Here is a 20,623-nt window from a genome sequence, read left to right on the forward strand (position 1 = left end):
TTCTGACATCGCTCCGTGTCAGAATAAAGAAAAAAAAGAAACAGCAGTGTTTCTCTCCTTGGCGGCCGGGAGCAGGAGACTCCCGGGGCACCAGGGAGAGTTAGCTGTTTGGAGATCAGTGTCCCTGGTTAGCAGGTAACCAGGGACGCTGATCTCTCTGCAAGTGGCCGGAGCCAGCCGTAAGATCACGGCTGGCTCCGCCCAGCTGTCAGAAGCAGGCTGTCGGACAGCCAATGGCCGGCCGCTCGGCCAGCTTCGGCTTTCTGCATGGCTCAGCCGAGCCGATGCATTTGCGATCGCCTCGACTGAGCCGCTCAGCCACGTTCGGGAGCTGTACGGGCTATTGTTAATAGCCCGTACAGCACCCCTTCAGTTCTACTGAACCAAAGGGGTCCTGGGGCCGAAGCTAGCCGAAGGATCGGCCGAAGCTATGGCTAGATCCTTCGGCAGCTTCGTGAATAGACCCCTAAGACTAAGACACATTAATAAGCAATATTTTATAGTTACCTGGCTAAAAAAAAATATATTTTTAACATGTTAACCCAAAATCAATGTTTAGTATGTTTGTCATAATGCCTCACTGCCTATTGGGATTGCAGGACATATGTGCAGACCTTATAGGTAGCCCATAGGCCAACTAAAGAAATGCACATGGTCGGCTGATAATGTTGCGGCTTATTGAGAGGCAGCAGCTCAGGTTAACAGGAAGGGCATTTTTTTGTAGGACACTTGATGCCACTGTAGGTCACCGCAAAGGGAGCGCAGCACACTGTTGAGTGGGGACCTGAACAGAGTGTACACATTGTACACGCCACATAAAGTTCAAAGAAGAAAACAATTTACAAAGTGACAGCTCCATGCATTTCTGCCACAGCAACGCACTAGCCTGTCTGCTAAAATGCAACGTTTTCAAGGATGGGCTAGTGTGAATGAGTCCTTAGTGAAGGATATCTACACCAATTTTTCTTTCCAGACTGCCACTCTCCTTTAACTATACTCTTATTGTACATTTAGCAATCCTTAATGCACAGCTTGGCAAAGCATAAAGTTTAGATTTATTATATGTCATAACGCATTTCCACTGTCACTAATGTAGTAATGTAATTTTGCATATGTCTGCATCAGCCTATTAATCAATCCGCAGGCAGGTTTAACCTCAGAAAATAGCGTTCCTCGTAATTTTAATCATATTGTGTTTTCATCAGTTCAGTCCAGTCATTTATTAAAATTAATGTTGTTAAATAGTCAGTGGGCCATGAAATAAGGCAAAATAAATGTAATTCAATATTGTTAATGTTTCAGTAGCTGCCACTTAAATCATTTTTTGTATGAAAGACTGGATTCAGCAATTGTCTCATAATTCTCCCCTATAAGTAGTTAGATAATCCTTCCATGTACTGTAATTGCTTGCATTTCAGCAAAGTTCAGTTAATTGAACACAATGGTGTCAATATGCTGTGAACCATGTTAAGCACAAATGACAAATTGACCCCAAATCATATTTCTACTCAGATCGTGTACATTATGGTTTATTTGTTAATTACTTTTATCTTCATTTGTTCTCAAAAACTTTCTGGTCTATTTTCTTTGTCTTATCTTATATCCCGTTGTATTTTCACCTGTCTTTCTCTCTTTAAAGTAAATTAGTGCTTTGGTCATGCAGTGTAAAGCAATAGGTTCACTTAAATAGATACAATGGGAAGTGGAAAGTAAGAGAAAATCTTTCTAAATGAGGGACATTCTCTCTTACACAGTTGTCATTGGAACAAGTGTCCCCATTGGAAGATTTCCCCTCTATTCCTGTTCTAATGACAACTCAAGATTTTGGATTTTCCCTTACATTCAGCTCCTGTGACAAATAAGCAGAGCGTGCCACATGCAGGGGTTCTAAGGATGCAGCGATACCGATTAGTATCAGCATCAGTGCCAATACTGAGTATTTGGGCAAGTACTTGTACTCGCCCAAATGCTGCTGATACTTTTCCCGATACCAGAAGTTCCGGTATCAGGAAGCCGGACTTCCTGATTGGCTTCCCGGCCAATCAGGAAGCTGGGGGCGGGTAATGACTTGCGCCCTGTCTTCCTGATTGGCCAGAGAGCCAGCTCCAAGCTCCCTGGTGATGAGGAAGCATGGAGCCAGCTTCCCGTCCAATTAGGAAGCTGGACAGCGTGTAATGACTCACCACCCGGCTTCCTGATTGGTTGGGACACTGGCCAATCAGGAAGCCAGGCGGCTAGTCATTATCTGCCCCTGGGCTTCCTGATTGGCCAGAAAGCCGGCTCCATGCTTCCTTGGTGACAAGGGAACATGGAGTCGGCTTCCCAGCTAATCAGGAAGCCGGACGGCGAGTCATTACACGCCGCCAGGCTTCCCTAATGGGACTTCCAGCATCGGTATTCTGTATTGGCGAGCACTGAGAAAACAAAACGGGACTAGTACTTGATAACGAAAAACAGGTATCGGTGCATTCCTAGTTCTAACCTCTTCCCACTATGTGCAAAACAAACAAAAATGCCTTTAGTTAGCCTGTTGCTTTGGGAAAGAAAAAAAAGATTGCTCTAAGACCCCAGTTATTAAATTTTAAAAACCTGTTGTTGTGCACTGATGGGCCTTTTATTGCACATGAATGAGCCTTATCATACACGTTCATGAGTTTTGCAGGAAAAAAAGCATAAAGACAAATGGAACAATATGTTACATGTTAATGAATATCAATTGGCAATGATTTTTTTTAAACTCAAAGGTGTGAAAACAACTTTGTGCAGCAAATGCTGTTGCTTTGTGTTAAGTCTCTTGTTGAACCCAAGGAATCCCTTACAAACTAGGGAACAATTATCAGATGTTCTGCTGCTGTAATAGGGCAGGGCCCCTTGGTATGGGGGAACATGTACCCTCCCCTATTTGACAGTACACAGGTCTTCAGGGGTGCATGCTCTGACACCATCTAACACTGAAACTTGCCTAGGGTGGACAATTGTACTAGGGAGGCAGTGTAGATCTGTGGGTATACCTTGGTCCATCAGAAGACACTGCCAGTCCATTCTGTATGGGAAGGTGATCTTGTTACTTGTATCACTGCTATCGACGTACAGGTTACAGTGAAACAGAACTGCTTTCATCTGGCAGGCTCATTAGTCCTTATGGTAGCTGCATTCCCTTTGGCTTTAAGCTAATGGTTGCTTCAGTGACCATAAACGTTTAACAGAAGGGTCCCCTAGACTATCAGAGAAGAATATCTGTGATCAGCCTGTGACAAGCCATCAAATGCAACCAGTCATAAAAAATGTGACTTCACCCCAGCCCCAACTCCACTTAAGCGCTGGGCAAACTGTTGGCGCTATATAAATCCTGTATAACAATAAAATTAGATCCTCCCTGCCCAAAATTAGATCTACCCCGTGTACCCTCCAAAGCCCGATGTCTCCGTGTGCCCTCCCATCATGGCTACTGTCCACCAGCATGCAAACAGCAGGGAAGATTGGATCTTTAATGTTTACTAATCACTTCCATTTCCTGAATTAACATGGCACTACAGTGTTTATTCATAACTGAAGAGATTGCTAAATATGTTAAATAACATGTTTCCCCCAAAACCCCTGACATGACAGTAGTGGTAAAAAAAAGTTAAAAAAAAACAGAAATAAATACACACAAGACTATTCACGGCAGTGTGATGCATTGCAGTGTGTGTAATACTCTGTGTTGCCCACTAATGCAGCCCACGGCACTTTGGATCGTGTATTACCACAACACATAAGTGTGAAGCCTACCTCCAGATTTTTAGTGTTAATTGCATATTTACAGTTTTGCATACCTTTTGATTTTCAGCACTTCACAATAAGCACAATTTAGCATTTAAAAATATTAGTTATTTATTAACTTAGTACAGTTATATGTTAGTTTTGATATGTGGTGTTTGTGTGCGCTGATATTGATTTTAGTGTATTTTTATAAACATTGTGGTCTTGATAAACATTCAGACAACTATTGCAGTATGTACAAGATCTTTTTTTAATGTTTTATTTATTTTGCAGGGATCATTTGTTTTCAAGTGAAACATGATAGAACATGAAACTATTTGCCTGGCTGTCTTGCTAAACCAGACATTCTGATGCAAAACCTCAATCAAGTTGCAGATCAGGAGTTCTGATTTCACTCTGACTTTCTAATCTGTATGCTTGATCAGCATCAGAGACTGTGAAAATATTGAAGCCAGGCAAGTAGAATTTTTAGAAGGTGGTCAAAAATGGCAGCCCCCATATTTTCTTCATGTGCACTTTAAGAGCCTGCTATGCTGCTGGTCAGAGGCCATCTTTAACTGCCTCCGGGCCGGCCATGGTAGAAAAACGGCCCGCCAGGAGCTCTCTAGATCTGAGCGGGCGTCTTTAGACGTCCGCTCAGACACGCCCCCTCACGTGTGCTGCTCGGTGCGCGCGAGCGGGAAATGGCCACTTTTTAAAAACAGGCAGTGATGCCTGTTACCATACAAGCGATCCGCCGGCTGTAGAGCCGGTGGATCGCGTGTATGGGGTGCCAATCGGTCCCCCCCTCCGCACCCCCCGCCTTTGTCCCGCTGATCCCGGGCTCCGCTGTGCCTGGTGCGAGCCTGGGATCAGCATGTAGCCTGTGTCACAGGGGATCAGAGGGAGCTCGGTACACAAGCTCCCTCCGATCCCCTCTCCTCTGCAAGAATGCGGAAGTGTTGTATAATACATCACTTCCGCATTCTCGTGTCACTCTCCAGCTTCAGAAGCTGGAAAGAAGCTGATGGAGCAGATCTGTGCTTCATCAGCTTCTTTTGGGGGGGTCCTAGGTGACATTAGGGGTCTTGAAGACCCCTGATGTCTCCATAAAGAGGAAAAAAAAAGGGAAAAAAAATTAAGTCCCCCCCAAAATTTTAAGTTACACATAAAAAAGAATGAAAAAACAAAAAAAAATATAAAGTCCCCACCCATACATACACGCATGCAAACATGCGTCGGGGGCGCATACGTGCAAAAAAGACGATTGCGCCCATTAGGCCGCACATTTTACATATCGCCGCGAACGTCGGAGTGAGAGCAATAAGTCTAGGGCCATCAATCACTGATAACACTAAACTGATGAGCGGCAAAAGCTTTTAAAGTGTCGCCTGTGGCCAATTTTGGGTATGGTAGTTTTCTGCGATTTCGCGGGTGCGCGCAATTTTAAAGCTTGACATGTTTGGTGTCTATATACCCGACGTGACCCGATCTTTTATATTTTACCAAAAAACTGGGTAATAATAAATGTTTCCTAACATAAAAAACGTGTTTAAATACCACCAAAAGAAAGCTCTATCTGTCCCCAAAAAATGGTATAAAATTCATTTCAGTACAGCATTGCATGACGGAATAAACGTCAGTCAAAGTACTGCAGCGCTGAACACTGAAAAATGGCCTGGCCAGGAAGGGGGTCTAAACACCTGGTCTTGAAGTGGTTAATTAATCTCTACTGTAGCTCAGCAATGTCTGGTAATGTTTTCTAATCCCTGCTTTGCTCAATATGTTTGGTTCATCTTAATATGTCATAATAATGTTACAGTAATCAGGCTCAGTACCCCAGCACCACCACTGCGCTGAAGTGGCCACACTAATGTGTTAGCTCATCGAAAAAAACTATTAAGCCAAATGCATTTTAGATGCTAGATAATTTTATAAGCATTACTTAATTTTTATTCACAATACCCCATCTACATCAAACACTGATTATCTGCCTAATCTGGCTTCTACTGTGCACAGCGCTAATGCACGCAGCTCCCTTTCCGACTGCACTATGTTTAAAGAAACGTGCACTTATTACATCATTATAGCAAAAGCCCTGATTAAGTCTCAAATATTATTAGAATGTGCCTGGCCAACATAAAAAAAATGTTTACTACCAACATTTTTCCACACTAATGATAATTTGCAACTATAATTTAGGTAAACTCAATGCTCACACTGAACAAATTATCCAACTATTAAAAAAAAATCTAATCTGTAAGTAGAAAACAAAATATAATGTTAAAATGCTGTTTTGAAGTTATTTCTGTTTCACGGTGGATATGTAGAGTAGCTAAATCAGCTTTTTAAAAAGAAAAGAAGTAGTGGGCAGTTTGTGAGGGTGGTTGAGGACATTTGTGTTGGCCATATCATCTGCTACCTCCACAGCATAGTTAAAGTGACACTAAACTCAGAAGTTAAATCTTAAAAATACATTCAAGTGACTTCAGGCTAGGGTCACACCCAGGCGACACCTCACCGCGCGGCAATCATGCACGATTCTGCATGGTCAGAAGTCGCCAAGGTGTGAACCGATCGCGCTGTGGGTGGCATTATTTTCTAATGGCACCCCAGTCACGCCGGGCGGATCACGAGGTTTCCCGCCACAATTCCAACCCGTGTTTCTGAACATAATCATAGCTAAAACAGCCATACGTTGTGCATCGCAAAAAGAAGGTTTCATTTTCGATCAAAAGAATTTTAATCTAACAAAAAGTTTAACGATTAATCGAGGAATTAATCGTTAATTTCCCCAGCCCTATTTTCAAGTTATGCAATGTGAATGAGAAACATGTAACAAATATAAAATAGAATCATAAAAAAACAACTTAGGGCTTTCATTGACACCTCGAAAGCCCCAAGTTGATTTTTAATGTTTCTTATGGTCTAATCAGGGGTGTGGTGCCATGCTTCTGCATCTTCATGCCCCCTGCTTTATCAAATCGCTATTGTTCTAAATATAAAATAGGTGTTATCCCAATTAGGCTGAAAAAATGAAAATACACTTTAAGCTGATCATATACTAATATACTGGAAGTTTTTTTATACAAATGTCCATATGAAAAAATCTAATGAGAACATTTCATAATGCCATCAGAGACTTGATGAATGTCATTCAAAATTTTGTTTGATTTTATCACTCGATTTTGGAAAGAATGGAGTTCCCTGAACTAAAACCACATTCACTGTTAGCATTTAGTTTATTTGTTTAAATGTTCCACCATGCAGCTTTGGGGGGTTTTTTTGGTACTACAGTTGAAAATGATCATCAGCTTAATCCCATTAACTATTAGAGAATCGAATGAACATTCCCAAAAAATTTATGTTTTTGAATGAAATTCTATTGGTGTATGGCCATTTCCACTCACCTCATAGTTCTAAGCCGACATGTGACAATGAGACTGTCACAGGTCGGCTCAGTAGATCGGGAGGTGAGGGAGGTGGATTCCCCTCTCCCCGCTCCGATCTGCTAGCGCTGACTGGCGGAACGGACGGGGGCGGGTACAGCTGGCTCGGCCCCTAGATAGGCAGAGCCAGCTGTCACTCACGCAGCTGGGCGGATCCCGTCATCTACGTCGGGATCCGCTCCAGGTGCAGCGTCTCAGTATACCGCAAGCTGTAGCTCGCGGTATACTGAGCTTAGGGTAACGGGAGGACGCTAGTTTGTGTCCTCCCGTTACCATAAGGAGAACTATGGGGAAAAACACTGACCCCATAGTTATCCTTTAAAGGAAAACTATGAGGTGAGTGCTTTTCACTCACCTCATAGTTCTAGCCAACCTGTGACAATGAGACTGTCACAGGTCGACTCAGTAGATCGGGAGGTGAGCGAACACATACCGGCGTTCGCACACCTCTCGATCCTGTCACGGCTATCTGCCGTGACAGGGGAGGGGCTGGATTCCCCCCTCCCCGCGTTGATCCGCCAGCGCTGACTGGCGGAACGGACGGGGAGGGGGCGGGTACAGCTGGTTCTGCCTCTAGATAGGCAGAGCCAGCTGTCAGTCACGCAGCTGGGCGGATCCCGGCACAATTGTCGGGATCCGCTTCAGCTGCGGCGTCTCAGTATACCGCAAGCTACAGCCTAGGGTGCTACAGCCTAGGGTGATGGGAGGATGCTAGTTTGTGTCCTCCCGTTACCCTAAGGAGAACTATGGGGAAAAGCCTTAACCCCATAGTTCTCCTTTAATATGAGTGTAGGTACTAGCAGGACAGTATTTCAGTTATATTCCTCATCATTACACTCATAAAGCTGAACTTTGGCTGCTGTGGTTTTAATATTATTAAGATTAAATTAGATGTGGTTAGATTTATTATAATCTTTTTGCTTCCAAAAGTGTAGCATGTTTTTTTTTTCTTCACTTAAATCAGCTTAAAAATTCCTCTTATAGCTGTCCCTTTGGCAGTTCACAGCCTGGTATGACTTTGTGGCCGTGATGGCACACTGCATGACTGCATTGTGATCCCAGGTTGTGTTTTGTGAATGAGCAAGTGTACACAGGGGCAGAGGCAGAACATCAGCACTGAGCGCCAATTGAAGATGCCGCGCTAGTGTTGGCAGGTGAGGGGCAGGCAGAAGCACAGCAGAAGCTGTATGAAAAGGGACAACTATGAGCACAATCTTTATGTTGATTTAAGCACAGTAAAAAGTGCTACATTGGAGAGGAAATGAGATAATATGTCTAACGTTATTAAAAGTTTGGTTCCATAGTTCAACTTTAATGTAAATTGAAAGGGAAGTTAAAGTGAACCTGTGGCTTGTCCACGCAGGACAAAGTAACAGGTTTACTTTAAAGCTCAGCTCCGGCCAAATAGTGTGCACTGCTTCCCCCATTCAGATAAAAATAAGAAACCTGTTACATTTTTACTCACCTCTGTCCACTGTCCCTTGCTGGTATTTCTTCAGAGAGTGGAGACCAGCGATCCAGAGCTGCAGTCTATGACCCTGCCAACTGGTCCCCTTTTGGAAACATGAAATGCTGTGCAGGCTTGTGAAGCCTGAGAGGAACGCTCTGCTCTGTTGGACAGTCAATAGGAAGTCCAAGTCAACTAGGAAGCAACATGGGTAGCTGAAGAAGACCCTCTTACTCTGCAATGAGGAAGATAGAAGACTCAGGACCCAGGGCAAGGTGTGACCACAGATTTAGGTAAGTAAAAGTGGCATTTAAGTAGCTTTTTTTTTTTAAACTCAGCAATAAGTAGGATAGGGGTAAAGGATAGTGGTAGGAAGGGGTGCATTCCAGGAAAAAAACTTTTAATGTCCAACCCCCTTCCTAATATATTTACCTTTCCTTTACTCGGCAATTGGTATGCCAGCAGAATCCAACATAAATATCTGGTATATATGGGTATTGTGGATTATGTGACTCATTTTACTTCCTCTCCTAAATAAATTAAAACCTGAATGATGTTGTAAACTTTCCCCACTCTATCCAAAACCTAAAATTAAAAGGTTTTGACTAGAGTTGTACTTTAATATATTCTGTATGTAGTCAAATTACCTTGACACCCATTAAATCCTTCACTGGCCATTCCAAAAACCCTTTCCAGACCACCAAAAGGGTCCCCACTGCTATCAGCCCCAAAGCTGCTGCATGAGCTGCTATGAATATAGTTTTACTTATGGCAGCAATTCTGGCACAGAATAAATATGTCACAAAAAAAAGTAGTTATGGTCTTGCCTCTGGCTCACTAATCTGTAGCATTTAATGGCAGTAAAGTCAGTGTTACATTCATCCTAGGGTAATGTGTAGGTGAGGTGATGTTTGGTGTGATATCTCCAGTGAGCTGGAGGGGATGAATCTTGACCTGCCTACACATAGCAAGGCATAATATAAAGAAGACCCCCATAGGTTTAGATTTTTTTTTAACTAGAGTGTCAAAGTGCCCATCTTGTGGTCTATGGTAGCTGTGCTCTAGGGGCAATGTGTGTGCCTTCTTTTTTCCAGGCTATAGCATATCTGCTGTAGTCTGTTCTAACTATAGTAGTACAAACATAAGTCGAATGTTAGATCTGAGAAAGATATTGCAGTGTTTCCCCAGTAGAAATAAAGAATTGTCCCATGAGATTACTTCAAATACCAATGTAATATTCAGGAAAAGGTTAGACTAGTGTTTGCAGGGGATGTGCATACAGATATACATTAACTTAAACTTGGTAGTTTATATCTTAAGGGAAATCACCTTGATATTAAGGGTACCAATAAATGTATTTGTCATTATGAAATATTGCAGACATTGCCTGGCAAACATTAGGAGTTTTTTCTTGCCCAATAGGTTTTGTTGCATTTCAGTTATTGTGTTTTACATTACTCTATAATATAGATTATAGTTTCAGTATGTACTGGGTAAAATAATACTTATATAACCTTGTGCTTGTTTTATAGCAGCAGCCTAGAACTAGTAAGGTAAAGCAGTAGAGCTGAACGAAGGCAGATGTTCGCATGTTAAATTGACCCTGTTATTAGAAACCCATGGGGGCTGCCATTGCTCCTTCTAAAAAATGTTTGTTGAATGGCTGTGTCTGGGTTGAATACTTTTTGAATCTCAGACCCAGAACAAGCATGCTATGAATGAGCATCAGAAAACCATCAGAATTTATTTTCCTTATACTTGCTCCATCTCGGTGAATTTGAAGCCAATGTATGACAGTCAGGCAACTACCATTTTTAGCAGGAATGGTCAGCAAAGGCAGCCTCCATGACTTTCTCGTGACAGGTTTCAGTCAGTGAGATTTGTCCACTGGTTGTCATTCCTGGAAGAGTGAGCACATCTTGTGCCAGAATAGAAGTACTGCAGAGGGCAATTTTGGATTAAAGTGAAACTAAACTATGAAAGATGTGCACCACAAAATGGCAGCCAGAGGGCAAAGGAATAGTCACAAATATTACCTGTGGTCTCCCTGCAGCCGATATTTCCCCAGCACTGATTTACCATGCCTTGTTCTTCACTATGTCTATGTGTGGAGGTGGGTTTTGCTTCCTCATTTCAGAGCCTTCAGCAAGGAGAAAAGTGAGCAGCACAGTAGTGACATCACCAAATCTTCCAATACTTTCAGCCAGGGGAAGCACTGCTATAGATCTCACACTGCAGATAAACTGCTTTGAAGCTGTAGGCACAGGCATGCTTAGGCAAACTCACATACCAGGAAGTGCATTTTTATTTTCAGGAGGAGCTTACGACAAAAGGTCACATTTCTAAATCTTCTCTATTACATAGCAGAGCTTTTTGAGTTCAGGTTCATGTTAAAGGTAATTATAGCTACATGAGCTGTTTTATCATGCCTGGGGGCCTATGTTAAAAGAAAATGGACCTAGAACAGGTCTTTAATAAGCAATAAAAGAGTTTTAAAACAAGCCCACACAGACCTGTGTAGCTGAATTTGCTGTTAAGTAATTAATATTTAGGCCCTGTTCATACCTGTGCAACTTATTGCCCAATGTCCAAAACACGTTAACACATAACTAGAGAAATGCTATTGTTGTCAGTGGGGCCTGTTCACACCTGTGCTTTGGGAACAATAGTGCAAGTGTGTTTTTGGTGTGGCAATGTTCATTTTTGGCCCCTCAGACTTCAATAGCAGTGCAAGAAAAATGCATGACAACCAATCCCCACCTCTTAGCAGGAAAATGCAGACACAAAGGTTTTACCCCAGTCTCAAGGATTACAACAAAGGCTCTAATGTTGGATTTCGGTCAGTTTATAAAGCTGGCCATACACCTTACAATTATCTGCAGATTTTCTGTTGTCAGATGGAAAAGGTGCAACAGATTCCTCCATCTACACTTAACTGTGTGGATGGAGTAATCTCCACCTGGGCCAATCTGTTGCACTTCTTCCATCTGACCACAGAAAATCTGCAGATAAACAGTTTAGAGCACCTGCTGTGTGTTTACATCAGAAGGTCTGGCAGACTGCCAAGATTCTGCTCTCCACATGAAAAAAGGGGAGAGAAGTTGTGTTTTCAGTGACTTTTTTTGTTAATTTTTTGAAGATTAATGATTTGAAGATTAATCTTTCCAGAAAACCTTTAGCTGCAGAGGTGAATGAGGGCTTGTTTTTACTGTTTATTATGAAGATGTAATATGCACAGTCACACAGGTTCACTTTAAGCTTAGAATTTCCCTAGACCATTATGCCTTATTTTGCTCAATAACACTGATTTATTTTATTTGTTCCTAATTTTACTTTACATTTTCAGCAGCACATTTTCTATTTTATTCACAGTTTAAAACTGATATATATGACATATTCTTTATTTCTATCTCAAATTAGCTCTTTGTAACTGAGCAACAGCATACTACAATTTCTTGTAATAACTAAGTAGCCCAAAATACTATTACTGTAGATTTTATTGACAGATCGTTGTACTTACAACAATTGCTTGTCAGATATCTATTGATTTCATTCTAGAATTAGCCATAAATCTGGGTTTATTTTTACTCATTTTGCAGCAAATTCGTTTCCTGTAAATATGTTCACAGGCTGCCAGCAATATACATCAGGTATTAAAGATGCTCTTACACCAAATACACAACTTGCTGCTTTTTTATTAGAGGTAAAAGATGTCTAATGTAGTCTAGAAAACTTCACAAAATATTATTTTACTTCTTGCCCCATTACACTTGACTTCTAGGGCTGAGGGACAATTGGAATTCTGTCATTTATATTGCTCAGCAGTTTGACTAGTTGGGAACTGTTATGTCAGTATTTTCTGATGCTTTTATTTGTAAGTTAAGAGTACAGATTCAATAACCAGCCAAATGTTTCCAGTTACTTATCAAAGCAAGTTTGGGTAAGTTTGGGTAACCTGGACCCAACATTTTTTTAAAGAAATTATCGTTTGTTTTATTTAATAAAAGGAAAATGTTATACCTGGATAGACTCCTTATTACGATGCTTAAGCAAGTCGTTTTTTTCTTTTTTCCCATTGGGCCACATAGTAGTCTGGTTATTATGTTATATTATACTGTTTCCCTGAGAGTGAGCTTTGATCCCCATTTCCTCTGGTTGGCTCCAAGTACCCTAGTAAGAGCCTGTATTATGCAACTTCCGTGTTAGCTTTAAACTGATTAGGCAGTTTTATCCATTTTGAGGATCTGAAAATCTTCAAAGTCCCAACAAAACAGAGATATTGTGGAGGTTTTACAAGATATGACATGCTGATATTTCAAAGTTCTTTGTTTATTCCTTCTCTCTCTCTTTTCCTCCGTCTCATGACACATCACATTGTTTGTGCTCTTTATATTAAAAACAAGCTATCTTTTTAGGGGAATTCGGAGAGGTATGCAGTGGAAGATTGAAGACGCCTGCAAAGAAGGAAATCCCAGTGGCCATTAAAACTTTAAAAGGAGGTTACATGGACAGGCAGCGCAGAGATTTTCTCCGAGAAGCAAGTATCATGGGACAGTTTGATCATCCAAATATCATCCGACTCGAAGGTGTTGTTACGAAAAGTAAGTACTCCTGTCTTTTTCTTGTGCATGCAGACAAGATACTTGTTTTACACAGTGTAGCTCAGTTGATCAATCCCCAACTTATAAAAAACAGATATGCAATATTCCAAGTTTCTATCAAGTTTGCTTTACAGCCAAAAATATACAAATCTATATACTGTTTATATTGTTTGCAAAAATAAACATAGTGAAACATAGTTACAGTTTTACACATATACATTTTTTTTCCTACTTGATCCATAACATCCACACGCATGTCTAAAGTTGTATCACACCTACAGTATATGGGGTAAAGGAGAACTGAGCCAAATTTAACCACCTTGGCGGTATTCCCGAGTGTGGCTCGGGGTTAGTTTTCATTACCAAAAGCGGTAATTCCGAGCCACACTCGGGATCACACAGTGCCACACTTACCTTGTCCACAATCCCCGCTGTGTCCTCCAGCCGATGCCGGCATCCGTCTTCCGGGTTCCATCCCTTGCAAGCATACGCACCGCAGGGGGGCAGAACCGGCGGCAAATGCAAACGTAAAAAAAAATAGAGACAAAAATGGAAAAAATAAATGAAAAAATCAGACCGCCAGGGAGGTTAAATCAGATCTCCAGCCTCACCTATGTTCAGTTGCCTGTTTCCCACCCCTCAGGCATCAGTCCCAGTGGTTGCTTTCAGAGGAGACTGGCAGTCTCTTGTTGAGGTTTTCATGCAGCTCAATGGCAACTAGTAATTTCCAGGATAGATGACAGCCAGCGTCATTCCGGCATTTTCTTTTTGGCCTGGCTGATAGGGGACTCACAGGGGGAGTCACCATTATGCCGGCCACATTATGTGAGGGCATGACTAGCTACTGTAAGCTATCAAGGTTAAAAAATAGGAGTATTGGGCACTGGATTTTGCTAAATGGACAGCAGAAAGACCTATGGTGGCATCACAGGAAAGTAAAAAGTGACTATCTCGGGAGCAAAAATTGGTATTTTGCTTAATAGGTGACGAAAATTATATTGCACAAGTACATACTACTATTACTAGATTATTATTGGTTGCATGAAAATTATAGCCCAAAAATTAATATCATATATTCCCCCTACATTTGATTTATTGAAACAGTCTGTGAATGTAGTTAATCAAACAGAAGAACATATGTCTCAGCTCAAGGGGTCCCAAGTAAATTTATGAATCTTTGGGACAGATAATTGGAAACTGCAGGACTGCCCCCCACCCCTACAACTAACCCTTCACATGATCTTAGGTTGATTGGGACTGATATTATCTAATTTATTTATAACTGGAGTTTGATGAGACAAAGCATAACCAGACTCATGAAATGTTAGCTTCAAGATATTTCCAGTAAATACCGAACTGTTGCTGCAATTGTTACAGTGCCAGGGATAAGACTACACACAATATGTACAGCACTGTTGTTCATATGTTGAGTGACACTCCTTATAGGTATATAAGTACTATCCCAGACGCACTCCTTACCGATATGTCCCTTGTAGTGGGACAATTCTGGTCAATGCTAAAGCCTGATGAAGGGACCCTGTGCGGTCCCGAAAGCGCTTGTTTGGTCATATGACAAAAAACTTCAATAAATGAAGCTTTTGCTATCTTAAAAGGATTAGTGTGCTGGTGACATTTCTACAATTGCTGACATTCGCGGCGCCATCCGCGGTCACTGCGAGCACCCCCCACTACAAGGGACATATCGGTAAGGAGTGCGACAAGGATAGTACTTATTGTCTGATTTGGCATACTTGTTCTGCACCCCCGATTTTTTGGAACCACTGCAACCCTGGATATAGGGTTAATTGCATGAACATTGACAGACATACCCTCAGGCCCATAGGCCATTGCTGGTCAATGCTAAAGCCTGATGAAGGGACCCTGTGCGGCCCCGAAAGCGCTTGTTTGGTCATATGACAAAAAACTTCAATAAATGAAGCGTTTGCTATCTTAAAAGGATTGGTGTGCTGGTGACATTTCTACAATTCCTTATAGGTATATGACCCAAGCTGGTGGTATTATAAATGTATTATAACTATATATAACTATATGAAACCATAACTGTTCACGGTTAAAGCTTTAATTTGTTACATTGTATGGGAACGTTTGGGGAGGAAGGGGGAGGGATAGGGGAGTGGGGGTTATGTTTGTTTGAATAATGTAAACATTGCAAAATCTCAATTAAATGATCTGATTTAAAAAAAAAAAGTTATATACCCCGGTGCCAGTACTTCAGCACCATGTCATTTCAGCTAGAAGCTCTAGTGATGAGAGAATAGAGAAAGAGTCGCTACTCTGAGTCCACACTGCATTTGGATCTTTAACATTGAAATGTCTCAGGGTCGCACTGAAATTATGTAACGCTAAGATCCTAGTGCTGGAAGAAAATGTTTTACAATTATGCTGGAAGTGGAAGGCTGCCTAGGATCCTACTGTACATGAGTATATCAGCATGTTCTGACAGTAAGGGGGTGATTTACTAACCTAAACACACGCACGCACCAGGTGCGTGTGATTTTCACACAGCAAAACGTATTTATCAACCAAAAAGTCTCTAAAAGCATATTTCCACTAATGCCATATATGGAAAAATCATGCACATGATGCATATATAATGCTGCTTCACAGTTTAGACAAAAATGGTTAGCTCATGCATTTACATTCCTGCATTCATCAACGCAAGCAACACAACATAGAGCTAATTTACACAACATCACCTTGCAATTCATGCTTGGCTTTGCACAACACACCTGCTGGGTGTGTACACACTACAAAGGTGTTTAGATTCCACCCATAGATCATGCTGGGAGGGAACACACTACAGAGGTGTATACATGTTCGTGATGTGTTTATAAGGTTAGTAAATCAACCCCTATGTCTGTTTTAATCTTTGTAGACCTCTAATAAAGTTGAATCAAAACTATCCTGTGAAAATTGAATAAAGTGCAATTTAATCGTAGATAAAAATAACACAGAAAGTAGTAAAAAAATGTAACTATGTAACTATGATATAATTGCATTTATTCTATATAATTTTATATCCATATTCTGTGTAAATGTGCCTTGTTTCAATTAATTTAAATACATCAATGCCATCGTTAAAAGATGAGCCTTGCTGGTACTGTGTGCTCACTGCCAGTAGTAATACATGGTGCTGTATTAGTGATGAGGAAATATGTCAAAGCTGCATTAACCTTTCCCTCCCTTGACTAAGATGTTCTACCCCCTTTATAACTGTCTCTACTGCAGGCGCTCACTTGTCTTGGTGCTAATGAGGCCCTAAAACAATTTTACAATGCATTTAACTGCTCTCTTGACCAAAATCATCTTTTAATTACCTTTGAAACAGCAACCTTTTCCCCTAGTCTGGACTTGAGATATGTGCAAAACCCTTCTGATTACATTTTTACTGTGCTAATCGCTGCAGTTGCCATACTGTCTCAGTGCAGATATCTATCTATCTATCTATCTATCTATCTATCTATCTATCTATCTATCTATCTATCTATCTATCCTTTTTATCTATATTCATTATAATTGTCTGTTTGCATTATTATATTTTTTTATGGGTTTGACTGTTTATATACACCGAAACCAGATTAACCAGCCAGTTCAAATTTGCACATTTCAACAAATTTGGACACACACATCGATAGTCAAATCATTGCAAGCACTGTGCACCAGAATGCATTTTTGGTCATGCAAAAGGTAGAGTATAGACTGCATGATGACTACACATATAGGTGTGGGGATCCTGTCACCAGATTTTCCATTCTGCTTCAAAAACATAAACTTTAGTCTATAATAGCATTACATGGCCAATATTGTCAATATTTCAATATTGTACAACACTTGTGTCCTAAAAAGAAAATGTGTTTAATGCATATTAAACTTAATCTCGCAAGATAAACAGAAAGTGCTCTACCTCCTTCCTCCAATGCAGTTGCACAAAACACTGGTGCACAACCAAAGCTTCCACCAGTTCTTCATCATAAAACAGTGGAAAAAAAGTATTTGCACGCAGTTCTGGATCCAGTAAAATCTTCTTTATTTATTTAAGGCATATAACCAGACATAGCAGTCCCGCTAATGTGTTTCATCCAAAAAAGGCCTTAATAGTAGCTGCTTGCTATATTCCCACCCATAATGTGATCATTATGTAATGTAGCAAGCAGCTATGGTTCTTTTGTCTGAAAACCATTACCTGGACTGCTATGTCTGGTTTTATGCATTGATTAACCCCTTCGTGATGAGAGACGTACACTGTACATCCCGCCACAAAGGGACCAAATGACTTGTCACGTACACTGTACGTGATGAGTTATTTGCTGCACTAGAAGGCTTGTAACCGCTGAAAATCAGCGGTTACCATTCATTAATGTATCCCTCAGTTTAGAGGCATCCATTAATGAAAGGGTTAACCTTTTTCAGACACCCGATACCCTAATATCGGGTGTCTGAGAGTCAAAGCAGAGCGGGCACACATGCCGGCTTTTGCCTGCATTCTGACAAATCGTATAGACAGAGAGATATCTCTCTCAAGCTATACTGGCTTTTTTTTTTTCACTTTCAGGAATAGATACATAATGTGTCTATTCCTATAATGTATCTATTCCTGGAAGAAGAATGTTTCAGTTTTCTGATGGTTGTTGTAACAATCAGAAAACTAGTGAAAGCTGAATCCTGAACTGCTGCAGGATCAGTGTCACTAACTTATTATCGGCTGTTCTGAAGTTTGAAGCAGCCTGATAATAACCAAAAATGTATTAATTTATCAAGCAGTAATAGTGAGATTAATTCACAATGACTGCTTGATATAATTAAATAAATAAAATAACATTTTTAAGTTTAAAAAAAATTGTGAAAAGTGTAAAAAAAAATAAAAAAATGTGCAAAGTGTAAAAAAAAAGAAAATAAGTGTAAAAAAATAAGGGACAAATAAATGAATGTATTTATCTCATTTTATTTTTAGCTGTGCTGGTTTTGTAAAAAAAATACTACAAATCAAAACTGGGAAAAAAGTGTTTTTTTACGTTTTTTCCTCTTTTTTTATATTTTATTTGTCCTAAGTGAGGCGTTAGACACACATATGTGATATAAATATGTATCCCTATCTGTCCTCTAAAAAACAATATATAATATGTGTGGGTGCACTTTGTAAGAAAGTATATTACTGACGTGGAAGAATCACACAGCAAAAATGTCAAAAGTGTGTCAGTCATTTACGAACAGAAACTAAAAACAAGCTCAGTCATGAAGGGGTTAAATAAAGACGTTTACTGTATCCAGAGTCATGTGCAAACACTTTTTTCTACATATTAAACTTGTACATGTGCATTAAACTTTAAAGCCTACCTCCGGGGAAACGTAAAACTCTCCTTGCAGGGGGGCTCCCCCTGCACTGCTAGGGATAAATACTAATTGTTGCTTGGGATACCCAAAACAAGCACTTTTATTTACCTGATTTCCTCACTCCACCAGCTGCTGGCGCTTAAATCTTTTCCCTCATGATTTAGCACGTGGGCTGCTTCTCGGTATCCTAAGATACAATGCAGGGTTATTGGTCCTGCATTGTACTTATTGAAGTCAGAATGCTTGTGATGGCCAGAGAGTGAAGGAGAAGAGGCTGTGGGAGCCGGTCTTGCATTGTGAAGTGAGCCTGTGGGAAAGAGATCAGGTAAGTAAGTCGTTTTTGTGGGTACCCTGGGTAAAAACAAGCATTTGACCCTTGCCAAGTAGGGGACCCCTACTGCAAGTGGAGTTTTTTGTTTTTACCTAGACATAGGCTTTAAATCAGTAAGCTACACACAGCAATACCAATGTCTACATTACTGTATATGCACGCGCACGATGTTCGTGTTAGTGCATCATTTAATCAATGCATTACTGAAAAATAAAAACTGTTTTGAAACTAAATCAGTAAGCTACTAGCCAAAAATTCCATCTTGGCCATCAAGCATTAGTGGGCATAGAGTGCCAGATTGCCTCATTCCATATCTATGATATCTTAAATACTAATACTAGTGAACAAGTGAAAGCCATCAGTGAGCTACTAATACTATCAAGCAAACACTGTGTGGAAGTAAAACAAATCTTACAGTTTACAGTTTTCTGAAATCCACTGAAGCCAGTTGTCAGAGAGCAACTCAAAGGGTGACTGGCAGTATAAGTCCCAAAGCTTATGTTAGCTAGCTTCCTTTCTCTCTGCCTCCTGTATCACCAATACAACTTTAAGTCAGGCTTAAATCTGAGAAATGTATTTTTTTAAATCAGGCCTTCTGTATGGGAATGACAGCAAGGTTCTGGAGTGGGTGTGGTTTGAAATAGCTCTCCTGCATCATAAGCAGGTGTTTTCAGGTCACCATATTGTTTACAAAGGGAGATGGTTGAAGTGGTGCTTTAAAGCAATGCCTGGATGAAAAAGGTTTGACTGGGGTGTACTTTTAATACAGATACTTACTGGCTTAGTTTCAAGTCGGATTTAATTTGTGGCTTTCCTTTTGATAATATATTTCATTGTAAAGCATTTGGATCATTTTGTTCCTTTCAACTTTGGTTGCAGGTTTCCAGACATGATTCACAAAAGATGAAAGAAATATCACATAGGCCATACTTGTCTTACATTACATTTATTTGAACTAAAGTTACTGGTAATATCTCTCTATTTTTTTCTATGCCATGTGTCATAGTTCTTAAACTTTTTTTGTGCTTCCCCAAACTTTCTGATGAAAATAATGGATAACCAAGTTACAATCATTCAAAAGTTGTTGGAACATTTGACAGTGTGAAAAATAAAAACCCAACTCCAATCCAAACATTTTTTTAACAGAATGGAGAAAGATGTACTGTTACTGTCAGGTTTTTACTGTTGTCTATGCATCCCTTGGATAGAGTTCCCAACACTTCTTTTCCCAGTGACCCCCTGTCACACCCTGATACAAGGGGTATTACAGGGATAGGAAGTAAGGTCTCCCCAATAAGATACAGATAGCAATAGAAACTTAACAGATGTTCTAACACTCCCTCAGTTTACAAAATTAGTTTGTATTAATGTTTATGTCCCTATTGGAGAGATTTTCCTGTATTTCCTGTACCTGCCATAGAGACAGAAAGTAAAGCAAAATTCAGAGATGCAGGCTAATAAGGAACCGAAATAGGGCCTGACACAGTCTGTATCCCTTCCCAGCTCTGTTCAGATCTTAAAAAGCATTCATGCCCCAACAATAACAAAAAGTTTATACTCAATTAATAAAAGTATGGAAATGCAAAAAATATTTATCAAATTTATTAAAATGGGAAAAGTTGAAAATAGAAGTTACTCTAGGTTAAATAAACACTATATACAATATGTGTGTATATATATGTGTATGTATATATATATATAT

General features: G+C 40.3%; 1 protein-coding gene across 1 annotated transcript in view; it reads left to right on the plus strand.

Moving 5' to 3' along the window:
- The window catches only part of LOC108797808 (ephrin type-A receptor 6), a 355,406-nt gene that overhangs the window by 205,601 nt on the left and 129,182 nt on the right, over positions 1-20,623 (plus strand). Inside the window, exon 8 of the mRNA XM_018569475.1 lies at positions 13,053-13,238. Coding sequence (XP_018424977.1) covers positions 13,053-13,238 — 186 coding nt within the window. The remainder of the gene's footprint in view (positions 1-13,052; positions 13,239-20,623) is intronic.

The sequence above is a fragment of the Nanorana parkeri genome, unplaced genomic scaffold (assembly GCF_000935625.1).
Source record: "Nanorana parkeri isolate BGI_ZX_2015 unplaced genomic scaffold, ASM93562v1 scaffold1340, whole genome shotgun sequence".
NCBI lineage: Eukaryota > Metazoa > Chordata > Amphibia > Anura > Dicroglossidae > Nanorana > Nanorana parkeri.